The sequence below is a fragment of the Eutrigla gurnardus genome, assembly GCF_963514095.1.
Source record: "Eutrigla gurnardus genome assembly, chromosome: 20".
NCBI lineage: Eukaryota > Metazoa > Chordata > Actinopteri > Perciformes > Triglidae > Eutrigla > Eutrigla gurnardus.
The window spans coordinates 6,332,600-6,347,492 of record NC_139931.1 but is presented as its reverse complement, the minus strand read 5'-3'; the positions used below and the strand labels follow the sequence as shown (position 1 = coordinate 6,347,492).

The 14,893-nt window shown below is 42.0% G+C and overlaps 1 protein-coding gene across 11 annotated transcripts in view; it reads left to right on the top strand.

Annotated features, from left to right (window-relative positions):
- Positions 1–14,893, top strand: part of cacna1aa (calcium channel, voltage-dependent, P/Q type, alpha 1A subunit, a) — a 70,689-nt gene that overhangs the window by 39,614 nt on the left and 16,182 nt on the right. For 10 of the 11 annotated variants that reach the window (XM_084036429.1, XM_084036427.1, XM_084036425.1 and 7 more), the window contains 13 exons: positions 2,104–2,203; positions 2,359–2,519; positions 2,690–2,830; positions 2,915–3,116; positions 3,250–3,414; positions 3,603–3,713; positions 5,348–5,431; positions 8,468–8,584; positions 8,739–8,804; positions 9,082–9,179; positions 9,286–9,436; positions 9,938–10,065; positions 11,516–11,612. In XM_084036429.1, coding sequence (XP_083892555.1) covers positions 2,104–2,203; positions 2,359–2,519; positions 2,690–2,830; positions 2,915–3,116; positions 3,250–3,414; positions 3,603–3,713; positions 5,348–5,431; positions 8,468–8,584; positions 8,739–8,804; positions 9,082–9,179; positions 9,286–9,436; positions 9,938–10,065; positions 11,516–11,612 — 1,621 coding nt within the window. Of the gene's footprint in view, positions 1–2,103; positions 2,204–2,358; positions 2,520–2,689; positions 2,831–2,914; positions 3,117–3,249; positions 3,415–3,602; positions 3,714–5,347; positions 5,432–8,467; positions 8,585–8,738; positions 8,805–9,081; positions 9,180–9,285; positions 9,437–9,937; positions 10,066–11,515; positions 11,613–12,573; positions 12,671–14,893 lie in introns of all 11 variants that reach the window. The other variant, XM_084036423.1, reaches the window with a different exon arrangement.

The following is a 14,893-nucleotide window of genomic DNA, read 5'->3' as shown; positions in this document are numbered from 1 at the left end:
GTGGGCATATTGATGCATTTTTAGCAGTTCTTATTAATAGCAATTTAAGATCTGACATACAGTGTAACTCTATTCACACCTTACGTCTACATGTTGAGTGTGCGTGTTTATGTTCATGTGTGTTACAGTAGTTGTAAAAAATAGGCGTGTTCTCTCTCTCCCTCTCTCTCTCTCTCTCTCTCTCTCTCTCTCTCTCTCTCTGTCTGTCTCTCATATGGATGTTTTCCCTCGAAATCCCTCTTTTCTCTGTGTCCCATTCTTTTTTTCTTTCTCCCACCCTTTGGCTTTCTCTCTCTCTCTCTCTCTCTCTTTGTCTCACTGTCTCTCATCCCTCATCTCTCCGTTTGGACCAGCAGCAGCGGCGGCGGGTAAAGTTCTCTGTCTTTTTCCTCCTCATTTTCTCCTTCTGCACTCTCAGCGCCTGTTCTTCTGATCACACATCTCTTTCCTGTCCGTCCATCCATCACAGTTGATTACTGTACTTGTCTGTCCTTACCCTTTTTCCATTGTTCACCATGGAACAGCTCAGACTCAAACACAACTAAATCTCAACCTGCATCAGGTCATCAACTGAATCACACAGATACCGTTTGAACAATATCATTAGTACAATAAAAGCAAAAGGAAACTTCTGGAAAATGATCAACCAAAGACGGGTGAAAATTTGACACACAAAAAAGACACAAATGCAACTAAGTGCACCTAAAAACAAAAAATAGAAAAAACAATGCAGAACCTAGGAGTTGTATTCACACACACACACACACACACACACACACACACACACCAGCAGACTACCATCTGGTATAACAGCTGTAAGACATGGGCAGCTATACATACAGCTGCCTTCTCCCCTACGGATAACTGTCAGTGACTTTTCACCTTAATCTTTACACCATTAACTTCAGACCGGATATATGAGAAATCTAGAACATTTCCATGATGCTAGGTAGCCAACATCTCAACATCAGTTAACTCAAGTATAGTGTCACTTATAGTACTTAGAATAGAGTTTTTAGCCGTGTAAAAAGTGTGAAACTGAAACAAAAGTTTTTTTGTTTTTTTTTAAAGTGCTTCACACATGTATCTAGGAAGCAAAAGTGCTTCAAAGAAAGAGGTTTGGCTCTGCATTTCAATCAAGAAATGCTCACTAAAATATCTTTGTCTTTGCCGAAAATGGCCAACAAGACAAGATTCCATGCTGTTCGAACAATGCTGTGAAACCTGCTCATCCTAGTCGTAGTTTAGAGCTGATAGAAATGAACTGATCGAGTCATCAAAAGAGAGAGTTTGGCTGCTCATTCAAGTAATTATTCATATTGTGGTACTACCAAGTTGTGGCTTGTGTTTATAGTTTAAAGAGTCTTATTTAACTACAACGTGGAGAATTTGGAAGCTGTCATTGTGTTAACAGGAGGGCATTTTACTGTAAGTTACCACCGTAACAAGGCTCCCATTAGACAGCTGCTTACATGACTCTCAGACTCTCTCTGTAAATGTCTCTGTGTAGCATAGAAGTCTCTATCACTCAACCTGCTGCTTAAAAGAAGAAATATTGCAGCATGGAAAGCAAGGTTTCAATGCAGCATGAATATATTTCACCATTATCTGGGCATGTGCAAGGCAAGGCTTTAGCCATCTTTGTAAAGCATTGAAATGCATTGCAAAGGATTAGTCAAGTGTAGCTGCTAGATAGTATTCAGACAGGAATGACATTAGTTGTTCCCATAGCATGTACTGTAGTTGGAAAAATACCACCTAACTCATGTAGCATGTAGCTACAATGCTAACCTCACACTTATGAATAAGTGTAATGTGATAGCGATGCTGCATGTGTTGCTCTGTATTTAACCCAGACGCAGTTACTCATTTTGAGTTAACTCGGACACGAATACCATCAAGGAATGGCTGCCCGCTGCCATGTTGGGAGGGAGAGTCTGTGCTATCTGCCTGAACCTGCTGACTCTATTTATTTGTGTGTGTATGTGTGTGTGTGTGTGTGTGTGTGTGTGTGTGTGTGTGTGTGTGTGTGTGTGTGTGTGTGTGTGTGTGTGTGTGTGTGTGCTTGCGTGTGTGTGTGTTTTGGTGTGTGTACATATATAGGGGGAGCAGTAAAGGAAAAGACATCAGCACTATCAAGTCTCTGAGGGTACTGAGAGTGTTACGACCTCTGAAGACTATTAAACGTCTTCCCAAACTCAAGGTATGCTAACACAGAAAATGTTTGACCTCAGACCTCTGTTTCAATGAAATCTGATGCCACAATTTAAGTCTGTCAATGTATTTCCTTCATACAATCACACATACACATAGCATACAATAACATATTTGTCTGTTTTCCTCTTTCTCCATCTTCAGGCTGTGTTTGACTGCGTGGTGAACTCTCTGAAGAATGTGCTAAACATCCTGATCGTCTACTTACTATTCATGTTCATCTTCGCTGTGGTGGCTGTGCAGCTCTTCAAGGGGCGTTTCTTTTACTGCACTGACGAATCCAAGGAGTTTGAGCGCGATTGCAGGTCAGGAAACACCCAACTGTATTTACCCTGAGCTTTCTTAATTTGGTTTTCAAGCACAAGTGTCCCTTCCCCTTCAACTTTATCTTCTGTGTCTATTAAAGAACACAAATTTATACATTTAAACTCTCCACTTTACACACTGGGCTGATGATGCAATACGTGTATTTCAGAGGCGAATATCTGGTGTACGAACGCGATAACGAAGTGAAGGCGCAGAAGCGGGAGTGGAAGAAGTACGATTTCCACTACGACAACGTGGCTTGGGCCCTACTCACCCTCTTCACCGTGTCTACCGGAGAGGGGTGGCCGCAGTGAGTATACTTGGAACATGAACAGTCACATGCAGCACACATGCGTCCTGACAACCCGTAACCCTCCACCGCTCCCTTCTGCAGGGTGCTGAAGCATTCAGTGGATGCGACTTATGAGAACCAGGGCCCGAGCCCGGGGTACCGGATGGAAATGTCCATCTTTTACGTGGTGTACTTCGTGGTCTTCCCCTTCTTCTTCGTCAACATCTTCGTGGCTCTCATCATCATCACCTTCCAAGAGCAAGGAGACAAGATGATGGAGGATTACAGTTTAGAAAAGAATGAGGTGAGGAAGGATTAACAGGGCGAAGGTAGATAGAGATACAGAGTATTGGGGAGGTGACCCAAAGGCAGAAAGGAGGATTGGAAGTAATGGTTAGATAGGGGGAAAAACAATTGATTGTGTTTGTTTTTTGCAGAGAGCCTGTATAGACTTTGCCATCAACGCCAGGCCTCTCACACGCCACATGCCTCAGAACAAGCTAAGCTTTCAATACCGAATGTGGGAGTTTGTGGTGTCGCCGCCATTCGAATATACTATCATGGCAATGATCGCGCTCAACACGGTTGTGCTGATGATGAAGGTAAACGTTTCCATGCTGCAAACATGGAAGCAATTATGCACACATTAACATAAATACACCGAAAAAATAACAATAACTACTATTGATAATCACTCATATGTCTGACTTTTCATTGGGTGAACTGAACTGTCTTTACACTCTTCCTCCTTTCCTTCCTCTCTGTTCCACATATGTGTGTTTGCCTATAGTATGACGGAGCTTCTGAAACCTATGAAGCTGTGTTAGCCAACCTGAACATAGTGTTTACCTCCCTCTTCTCCATGGAGTGTGTGCTCAAAATCATCGCCTTTGGAGTACTGGTGAGTGTCTATGTGTGGTGAGGATGTACTGCTCTGCTGTATCTTTGTAGGAATTGGTGAAAGTCAGTTACGACTACATGGTGTCACTGTATCCGCGTTATTTTATTAAGAACAAAAACATCAGCGCTTGGCCAATGACAAGTGATTACAATAGCACCTAAATTTCCCTGTACTCCAGAAATCCAGTCTTTACTTAAAGGAATGTTGTGTTTTTGAGTAATTCTAATAGTCTCAAGAGAGCTACTCCAGGCAATTATTTGTGATAACAGTAAGACTCAATATGTCTGCATGCCTGATAACCAAAACAATGGGCTAAAAGAGAGTTAAGACATAGAAAACAATAGACTCAGCAAATAAGAGATGCTCTGTTTCATGTCATGGAGGCGGCCCCATCCATTATTTAGTTACATTTGGACACTTTGTCTGTTGTGCATTATTGCTTACACATTTAAGGAGAAACTGTGGGGAAATAATGAGCTATTAAAAGCAAAATAAGCAAATATGCAAAGAAATGGGGAAAGTGCCAGAAGTCAGCAGTAAAGTGTGCAGTCATCGGAGCTGCAGAGGAAAGGGAGGGAGGTGGACGAGGACAAAATGGATAGGAGAGATAGTTCAGGGATGAATGGAAGGAGGAGATACAGGACAGAGGAGGAACTGTCATAGAGTAATTAGCGCAGCGAGAGTGAATGACAGATAGGCGGTAAGAAGGGAAGCAAAGATTTCAGAGAGGGTGGAGATTATGCAGGGTAGGATTTTAATCTGGGAAAGTGCAAACACACACACACACACACAGCATGAACAATGATGCACACAAATATTACCAGGCCTCAGAGACATCTGTGTGTGTTTATCAAGGTAGTTTATTTTAATAGCCGCCTCCCTTTGCTCTCTCAACGTCCCTCCACTTGTCTAATGCACAGTTTGGCTGCAGGCAATATGTAGGAGAGCAAAAGAAGCCGACCACGCTCATCAGCGTTTGTTCCTCCCTATCCCTCTTTCTCTTTCAGTTGCTCTACTTTTAAAGCGAAACAAATAAAACACCTATATTGATGTATATTGTGGTTATATGTATTTTGTGTCAGTTGATCATATGTAAGAAGAGCTATGTGATACTGTTTTAATGAATGTTTTTGAAACTAGAAGGAATTCATGGAGCCTTTGTGCTTGGTTGGTTGATGATGTACATGACAGTGTGTGATGTTTGATGGCCGGTGTGGTGTTCTGAAACAGTACAAGTTGTCCCTAGCCTGTCTGCTGGCATCTATCCAACATGCCGTTACTGATGGTCCATTTGTCTTATCTGATTTCTTTCCGTTTCCTGTCGGACACTGACATGCCTCTTTCTTTCACGTTCTTGTTCTCTTTCTGCTCAACTTTTATTCCCTCTCTCACTTTCTTTCTCTCATTGTGTCACTCTTTACATCTCATTCCCTTATTTCTTCATTATGATCTGCCTATGATCCGTCTCCTTGCATCACCCATCTGTCAATATTTGATCCTTTTCCTATCTTTGCCTGCCACATCCATGTTCTTCTACATTTTACTGTCTCACTCTCTTCATGTCACCGTCTCTATTCCTACCTCATCCTCCTTCTTGCTTCTCTTCTCTTGTCTTTTTCTTGCCCCGTTCACAGAATTATTTCAAAGATGCCTGGAATATTTTTGACTGTGTGACAGTTCTGGGCAGCATTACTGACATCCTGGTTACTGAGCTCGGGGTAAGTAGGAGGATCTGATTCATTTTCTTTGTACTGAGTAGTCAAAACTATAAACAGACAGACATGATATTGTATTAGCAATGTTTGTTGACTGTGTGCTTGTCAAGCTCATATGACTATTTGTTAGGTGATCTTCAGCATGTGTCTATGGGTTTATACATCTGTCACATTCTCTAAAACACATACACTAGACAAGACAGGGAGTTATGGGAGAGCATGAGTTAGAGGCCACTGTTGAGTCTTGCAATGCTCAGTCATGCATGAATGCCTCTTGAAAGTCTTATATAATTGTCCCAGTTGGTGGGACGTAAGGAGACCAGACTCTAGCTAGCCAGCGCTGAGCCTCTCACAGTAAGGCTGGAAGCGTGCTGATGATCTGTAGCGAGCCAGTGCTTCTGCAAAGCAACCTAATAGCCAATCAAATTAGCAGATTGCATCTCAGGTTGGCCAATAGAGGCTTTACATTTGCATCAGACATCTGTTAGTAACTACGGCTGAAATCTTGAAGATCCAATGGACATCTGACGTATCTGAATGACGTGTGTGTGTGTGTTAGTCTGTATCTGAAAGATTTATTTAGAAAGAGACCTTTTTTTATTTAGAAATTATTCTGAAGGTGTTTTCAGACAGAACATGAGAGACAGTGTGATTGCCTACACAGGCAATTAATTATGACATTACACCTCCATTCTACGAATATTAATTTTGTTTCCAATCACTTCTATTGAAGTGCGTACAAACTGAGGAAGATGCATCCATGCGAGTTGAAAATATTTCAACAAATAACCTGCGAGAATAACGCAAGATAAAACATTTGCTTTTCGTTCTGTCTGAACACACAAAGTCAAAATTGTACAGTATTCATGAGACCATGTTCAAGAACTGCACAGCCATTATGAAGCTCTGTGACCTAGATACGTTACCTACCAGTTCTGTCTGAAGAAGCAGAGGATACCAATGATTCAAGTCCTCTCAAGTTTTAAATTGATGGTCCAGCTAGATGCTAGTAAATATTTCTCTGACTGGTTGGTACAGTCATGTTTATTTATTTACAATCCATAGCATTTCCCAAAAACCTCATGCTGTCTTGATCCTTGGTATCCGTGCTATATGAATTTAAAAAGTCTGCAGACCGAAACCTGCTTCTCTGTTAACTTGTCTCTGTAATGACTGTTGATTTCTTTCTTGTTTTTATCTTTTTACATGCTTTCTTTAAATCGTCCACACACTTAACGACGATCTACTGTAATCTACTTCGCCCCAACCCCTTCTCCCCCCAACACCTACTACTTCCTGCGATTCCATCCAATCAAAATGCACTATGAATCCTCTGTGTCCACCCATGACAACCGGCTTGGTCAATCTCTCTGGTTGTTCTTCGAACCAACCAAAAATCCAAAAATTTGCTGCTATAAACCATATGTCTGCAACATCCATGTAGATGGTTTGTAATTTTTTGGAGATCTTATTTTACTGCATCCGTTTTAACTGCATCCCTGCACGTGGTATAGGTGTGAAATGTGCATGTTTTGCTTGAATCCCCACCACACAGAACTGTCACCTCCTGAGTGAGCTCTAAATTTTTAATTTGTTACCTCTCTGCCAGTCACTGTAACAATTCATTTATTTTATACAGCTGTAAATCCTGCCCACATTGTACATCCTTTACTGAGAACTAGTGTTCAGTTTGTAAAGGATTGGATTGTATAAACTGGAATAGATTAGCCATTCATTGTATGCGCATACATAGACACACACACACACACACACACACACACACACACACACACACACATATGACAGGGACTGGGAGAGTGTTTCACATAAGGACAGAGTGAATCCAAAGCTTTGCCCATGGCAGAGAGAACAAGTGATGCATGCTGCCCCTTGCATGTCTCTGAAAGTAACCCTTTATTTTCTCTCTCTCTCACACACACACACACACACACACACACACACACACACACACACACACACACACACACACACACACACTCAGAGCAATGTAATACATGCTGTATTGTAGCTGGAACCTGCATGTGCCTGCTGCCTGTCCCCCTTTTTGAGCACTTCACGTCTCACTTCAACTCAACTCAATTGCACAAGTTTTGTTCTTTGCTGTGATACATGGTTGAAGAACTCTGTATTACAGATGTCACATGGATTTATGTTAAAACTTTCTGATTTTTAAAAGTAAAACATTAAAATGAATAAGCTTTCTATTGAAGATCAAGATTAATTGCCACGTAGAAAGCACAGTTTGTTAGGCACATGATCATATTGGTGAGACTGAAAATATCCATCAAGTAAAAGTAATTCACTTACGATTTAATGACCACCCTCTTGCTCTTATTTGTCTGTGACATCACTACAGAATGTCACGGGCCTTTGGCAGCCAATCCTACTGAATGGTGCATCGGCCGCCATTAGCTTTACAAGTTTCCCTTGTGTTAGTGTACATCTGCATGCTGTGGGCTTGCTTCATTTTAAAATCTTGCATATTTTGCCTTGAGAGAATTAGTGCATTTGGTTGTCTTTCCAAGGAAACGTCCTGACGTCCCTGCACTTTAACTACTCACCATTCCTACCACAATTACTACTACGTAACCCAATTGGATGAAACTAGTTAGATTTGGATGACATCCCTTCCCCTGTGTTGTTCTGTTTGGTTTTGTCTAACTTAATGGATATGAAAAGCTTGTTGGAGCCTTGCTGAATTGACTTTGGTTTGCTTTGACTTGTTTGGCTCCCAATTTTTGTTTTGATTTGTATTGAGTTTGAATCTTGGGTTTGACTGTTTCCTCTCATTTTTTTATGTTTTGGTTGTCTAACGAAAGTTGTTTGCGCATTTTGCACTACAACTAACTACTCTTTCCCTTTATTCCAACCCCAACTCCTTCTGTCCTCCTTTCCCCTCTCTTTCGCTTTTCTCTGTTGTATCCTCTCCCATTTATTTTCTTCACTTTCCTCTCTACACCCTCCTCCTCTCTGTCCCTCTTTTTCATTCTCTGTGGTTATGTCGTGGCTGTACTGTAGAATAATTTCATCAACCTAAGTTTCCTGAGGCTGTTCAGGGCAGCTCGTCTCATCAAGCTGCTAAGGCAGGGAGAAACCATCCGTATCTTGCTCTGGACCTTCGTTCAGTCCTTCAAGGTTTACACCCAATTACACAGTATAGCACACAAATCATATGCATTCTTATTTGTGTTAAAGAAATACACATAGCCAGTATTGTGTGCATATACACATACACAATCCCCATGCACAGTGCACTCATGTACTTAACAACGAATCTGTCTCTCCTCAGGCGCTGCCTTATGTCTGCCTTCTCATTGCTATGCTGTTCTTCATTTACGCCATCATTGGGATGCAGGTGGGTGAGGGCCTCAACCTAAAAATTGCTGTAGTGCTTTTGGGATACATTAAAAATATATTGGTAGGATAATGACGATGAGGAGGATGTACAGAGGGAGAATGATAATGGTCATAAGGATTCGGCGCGCCACGGGGAGGGGGATTATGGAAGTGGCACATGTGCAGTAAAGGTTTTAGTGTTGAAGTTTTAGATTCTGCTTCGGTGACAAAGAAAAGTCTCTAATGAACAGCTATAGTCTGGTTTTCAGTGATATCGGTATGATTGCGTTCAACAGCTGTTTGGGAATCTCGCTATTGAAGAAGACGGAGATAGTGCCATCAATCCGCACAACAACTTCAGGACCTTCGTACAGGCTCTCATGCTGCTTTTCAGGTGCTTGTGTGTGTTAACTTGTGTGTGTGAATCTTTATATATACAGTGTTTATGGCTTTATGCTCCAAACGCTTCATAAATCAAGGTACGTTTTTGTGCGTTGTAGGAGTGCAACAGGAGAGGCGTGGCACGACATCATGCTGTCATGCCTGGGGAACAAGGATTGTGACCCGCTGTCACAGAATCCAGAGCCCGAGTGTGGCAGCCAGTTTGCATACCTCTACTTTGTCTCCTTCATCTTCTTCTGTTCATTCTTGGTGAGTATGTACTACATAATGCAACATCCTCATCTGCATCCCTGTCCCTAGTTTATGATGGAGTATCGCTGAAAAAGCATAACACATAGCGATTATGGAATATATGTCCATGGAGCAGATTCTATAGGAAGATTTATACAGTAAAATAATGCCTGAATATGCTGTGTTTCGTGAGAGAACACTGTTATGTGAGATCAATGTCTTCTAGCAAGGTATCCCATGAGTCCAGATGAGAGATTCCCATTCTCATGTTGCTTTTAAACTAAACAAAGAACCCGGATCTGCCCTTCTTCTGTGTCTCAAGTTGTTCTGCATCTCTAAGTTCCAGCTCAGAAAAAAAATCAGTTATTCACCAATGGACAGGCAATCTAACATGTTCCCGTTGCTCTTTCATAGAAGAACATTCCTTATTAAATTGATGATTTTGTGAAATCGGTTTTGAGTGGCTCTATTTGTCATGTGAGATATATATCTATTCTACTTGTGTGTCTTCATGTTTAGATGCTGAATCTGTTTGTAGCCGTCATTATGGACAATTTTGAGTACCTGACAAGAGATTCATCCATACTGGGACCTCACCACCTGGATGAGTATGTCAGGATATGGGCGGAGTATGATCCTGCTGCCTGGTGAGTGGTAACGTGCATGCACTCATGGTGCACATGCATACACATGTACATACGACAGGCCTCGACACTGGCACGATGCACCTTTTATGATTACTAAATAACAAAGTGAAAGCTAAAGGTATTTCTATAAACGTATCACATGTCTGCACCAGTAATCCATATAAAACCACATTACTTAAGACCTGTATATTTCCTTTGCTTGTAAGCAAGGCCTAAGGAATGAAATCTGTAACATCTCAACAATAATGTAAATGTGTGTTTTTTTTATTGTGTATAACAGCATAAGATGTTTCAAATTGTCAAGGAAGAACAAAGCACAACTGTCAGCTGGTTAATGGAACAGAATTTCCTAGCGAAAGAGCTGCAAGGGGGCTGTAACGGATCTGAGCATAACCTCATCAGACGTTTGGTTATCTCTCTCACACCGTACAACCCCTCCCCCTTCCCTCTTCCTCCAATTCCTCCCCTTTATGTAAAGTGTCCTGAAATACCTCCCACACCTCCTGAACCTTTTCCCTCTTCTGGAATCTGCATACAGTTTAAACAAACTCTATGTGGCAACGTGTACACTCCAAACACAGCTCCCATGTCCAACTCTGTAGTCTTAATGTCTACTGTAGACATGCTACGTTTCATGGTATCTGTATTCCAGTGCCTGTGTGTTGCCTCATGCTGACCTGTAGACTGTTGTAAACAGGGAAAGTGTGAAAGGGAGAAGAAACGACAGAACGGAATGCATGGTCACATTTATAAAGGAAAGACGTATAAAAGATTAAAATGAGGGAGAAAACAGTGATCAGAAAGATTTAAATAGGTAATTGCAGGTTATTAAAGGCTGAACTCTTTGGTTTGTACACCTTAGAAATTAATAAATCTTTTTTTTTTGGAATGTTCCCTTCCCTAAACTATTTTCAACCCTCCCGTACTGACTATGGTCAGGAGACAGGGATCCGCCACTTGGCTGGCATTGAACACATTTAAGTGGGAGAGGATCTGCACACCACAAGCAGCTATTAAGCATTTAGCTGTTAACCAAGCACATGCTTTTCTAATCTGTTTGCAGTTCCTTAATTACATTGTGCACACATCTAGTTAGGGGTTGGACTGGAGAGAGGAAGAAAAGGGCTGTCGAACTAAAGACGAGTACGAGAAAGGGAGGAAAAAGCAACAGAATAAAGGAGAGCGGGAGGAGTATTGGCAGTGCTAAGGACCACATTTAACAATGTGTGACATGGAGTGACGTGTTTAGAGTTTGTATAGGTGCATTGAGGTGCAGATGTGTCTACAGAGTCTGTTATTTACAGTAACCATGCTGTAAAGTATTTTCAGAAACTGTGTACTTGTCAATCTTGTGCTCTTCCTCCCAATGTTCTCTCTTCTTTCTGGCTGTGTGTGTGTCTTTTCTGTGTGTACGTGTGTGTTTCTTAACTCCCCTGTATTCTTCTTGCAGCGGGCGCATTCATTATAAGGACATGTACAGTTTATTACGAGTTATCGACCCGCCTCTCGGCTTAGGCAAGAAATGCCCCCATAGGGTGGCCTGCAAGGTTTGACTTCTATTCAAACAAAATCTCTCAACCACACTTGCTAGCCACAGCATCCAGGAATGGAGTGAATGCCGCTTAATTTTATTTTTTTTTTCATTTCAATTTTACAACTTCTTTTCCACCATTATCGACTTGCATTCTGAACTGCTGAGAGAATGTGCAGGACAATGCAGACACCCAGGGAAGCATGTGAAATGCACTAAGTGAAATGGAGAGAAAAAAAAATCCACATTAAGAAGTTCTATGACATTGTAAAAATAAATCCTTTTTTTATATATATATTCTTTCCTAAATATAATTTTATTTTGCTTAGAGCCATGGCTATTATATAGCAAGCTACGGTTGCTCACTGTAGTGTTGCATTGTTCTTGGTTTTTGGGGGTTGGGGGAAAGACAGAAACTGCATTGACACCCCGTCCTCCTCCTCCCCTCTTCACGTCTGAGCAGCGGCAGCAGCTTGGTGCCTGCTGTCAAGCTCTGCCCTGCTCTTCTTTGCAAACACATGTACACACTCACATATAGGGCCTATGACTTTATCCTGCTCACAAAGACTTATCTTCTGATACTACAAGAGAACATTTACTTCTCATATTCCAACCCTCCTGTTGTCTCCCTTCCCTCTGTCATTTAATCCCTCTCTTTTTTGACAAACTGTTAGCGAGCACTGTAGCTCATAGAGAAGCCACACGGTCACGGTCTATCCAAATCAGCCCAATAACCTTGTCTTTCTGTTGTTCTGTTCTTTTACGTTGTTTTGGTCTTTTTCTCTCTTTCTCCCCTTTTCTCTCTCAATCTCTGACACTGGGATCCTCTTCTCTGTTTTCAACTCCATCCTCTAATCACTCATCTTGCCAATCTCTCTCTCACTTTCTCCCCTCTTCTCTCTCCCCCTCTAAATATCTCTATCTCTCCTTTTTTTGTGCTTTTGTTAACGGGGTGATGGCACTGGCTGATGATGCAGTGGCAGGATCAGTTGCAGGGAAATGTATGACATGCTGAGGCACATGTGTCCTCCACTAGGCCTCGGGAAGAGGTGTCCAGCACGGGTGGCCTACAAGGTCAGGAAGGACCCCATCTTCACCCGAGTCTTCTATGGGTGTTGGGGGTGGTTTTTTGGGGGAACCAGGAGGGAGGGGCCAGGGATTTAAGCGCTCAACGTGGTGTAAACTTTAGTGTCGTTGTCTCATTAGTTCTGTTTCTGTTTCTTTTGGTGGAAAGTGGGGGTGGGCTGGTCGGTGTTGTGGCATTGTGTGGTGGTGTGGGATTGGTGGGTGGAGGTAGCAAGACAATTAGGGTGAAGGGTTAGGCGGGGGTGTGTATCCACAGGAGGGGACGAAAAAGAGGGACCTTCTCAGCTCGTTTGCACCATGCACAATGGACACACAAGCACACACACACAAACAGCTGTGCACATTAATATCAGTAGTGTCATATTATTCTTCAGATAAAGTGGTAGTAAGCATCATGCAATTATTTGAACATCCAAGTACAAAAAACATTAGAGATATTAATATAATTAGACAAACATTTTGCACATGTGGACACACACACACTCTTAGACAGAAACGTGTGTGCAGCAGGGCTTGGAAGGTCCACTAGACTTACGTCCTCTGACTCGTTCGGTCCTGTGGATGGGGCAGACACGCACACGCACACACATGCACACAAACACGCACATAACTAAGTCATATCAACCTCCACATAGCTATTATGCATTACTTCTAATGGTAGAGAGAGCAGAAGGGCTTGTCTCAGTGATGTGTTTCCCTCAGAGAGCCTTTGGTTGCCATACAGAAGCAGTTCTTTTTCTGTCACCCTTCATGTAGCAGCTCCAAGCCCCCAAGCAGCCTTTTCTATCTGCAAGTCCAATCTTCTCTTTGTCCTTTGGTTCTGTCGTCAATGCAGTTCTATTCTGTTTCCAGCCCCCCTCATCTCTGCATATTGCTCTCCTCTCCTGCACATGTACACTCCCTCACCTGCCTTCTGCATGGCCGATAACCACCACCACCACCACCACCACCACCAATCCCATGCACAGTCTGTCGTATAATCAACACAGACACAATTTACCTCAGACCAATTGTTATCAGAATAGAAATATACACAATGATAACAACAGATATGTTACCACATGCTCCTGTAACACCTCTTCAATGTGACAGTCTCATGAAACATCATTGACAGATCACTGTGAGCCTCAGGGGGCAGCCGGCCAAACAGCCTGTAGGCACAGGAGATCACTCCATCGCTAACCATTGCTTTATCCATCTCCCTTCTTTTTCTCCGGCAGACCTGGGCCAAATAATGCTCACACTTTATACTATTTACAGTTCCATATGGATCAGGTTTAAATACAACTGATAATGTTAAAGAGGCTGCCAGTCAAGGCATGTATACCAAAATCATTTGTATTTACAGTCTAGTAAAGAAATCTATGATTCGTTACACTTATAAGTAAACATTTTTATCTGGGTGGACTAAATGTATTATTTGACCCAGGTTTTGCACCTTTTGCTCTGTCCCTTTCTCATATTTCATCTTTTAACTAAGACCTTACATTTGATGCTGTCATCCTTTTTGGTTTAACCCTTAAACATTTTTCCTAAAAGCCTCCTCCCTGAACTAAACGGTAGACCCTCTATCCCCCTGCCCAACAACCTAACATGCTTTACATGCATGGTTTTTGGCTTCCCTAACATCTTTGCCCCTTGATAATTACCACTGGAAGAATTTTCCAAGGTGGCCACCTCTGTGTTTATGCCGTCGTTCCCTTATCACTTTCCCTGAGCACCATGCCAATGAGAGAAATCCAAACCTTACCTTTGACCTTCCGACCAGTCCACAGAACAATCCACTGCTTTTAACCATTGATCTTCTGTGTCCTGAAGAGACAGCAGAGCCTTCAGACAGGACCGCTTTCTTACAGACACTGCCAATTAAGTGTGGTGATGTTCATTTCAGTTTCTTTTTTTGGTCACATTTTCTCTTTACACGCTCCAGCTCAAACCTATTAACCTATTGATTTTTTTTATTTCTCTACTCTTTCAACTCTTATATCTATTTTCTGGCAGAATAAATCTTTATTTTCACCTCATCTTTACTATATATATATATATACCTGAATTATGTTCGTCTGAACAATCATTTTACATCCGAGCACAACTTCCATGGTGGCCATTTTCTGTTTCCTCTTTCTTTTTCCACGGAACGCTGCTCTCTCTCACCTATTAACCCTCCAAGTCTGTGCCCATTTTTCACACATTAGACATCAGATAATTAGC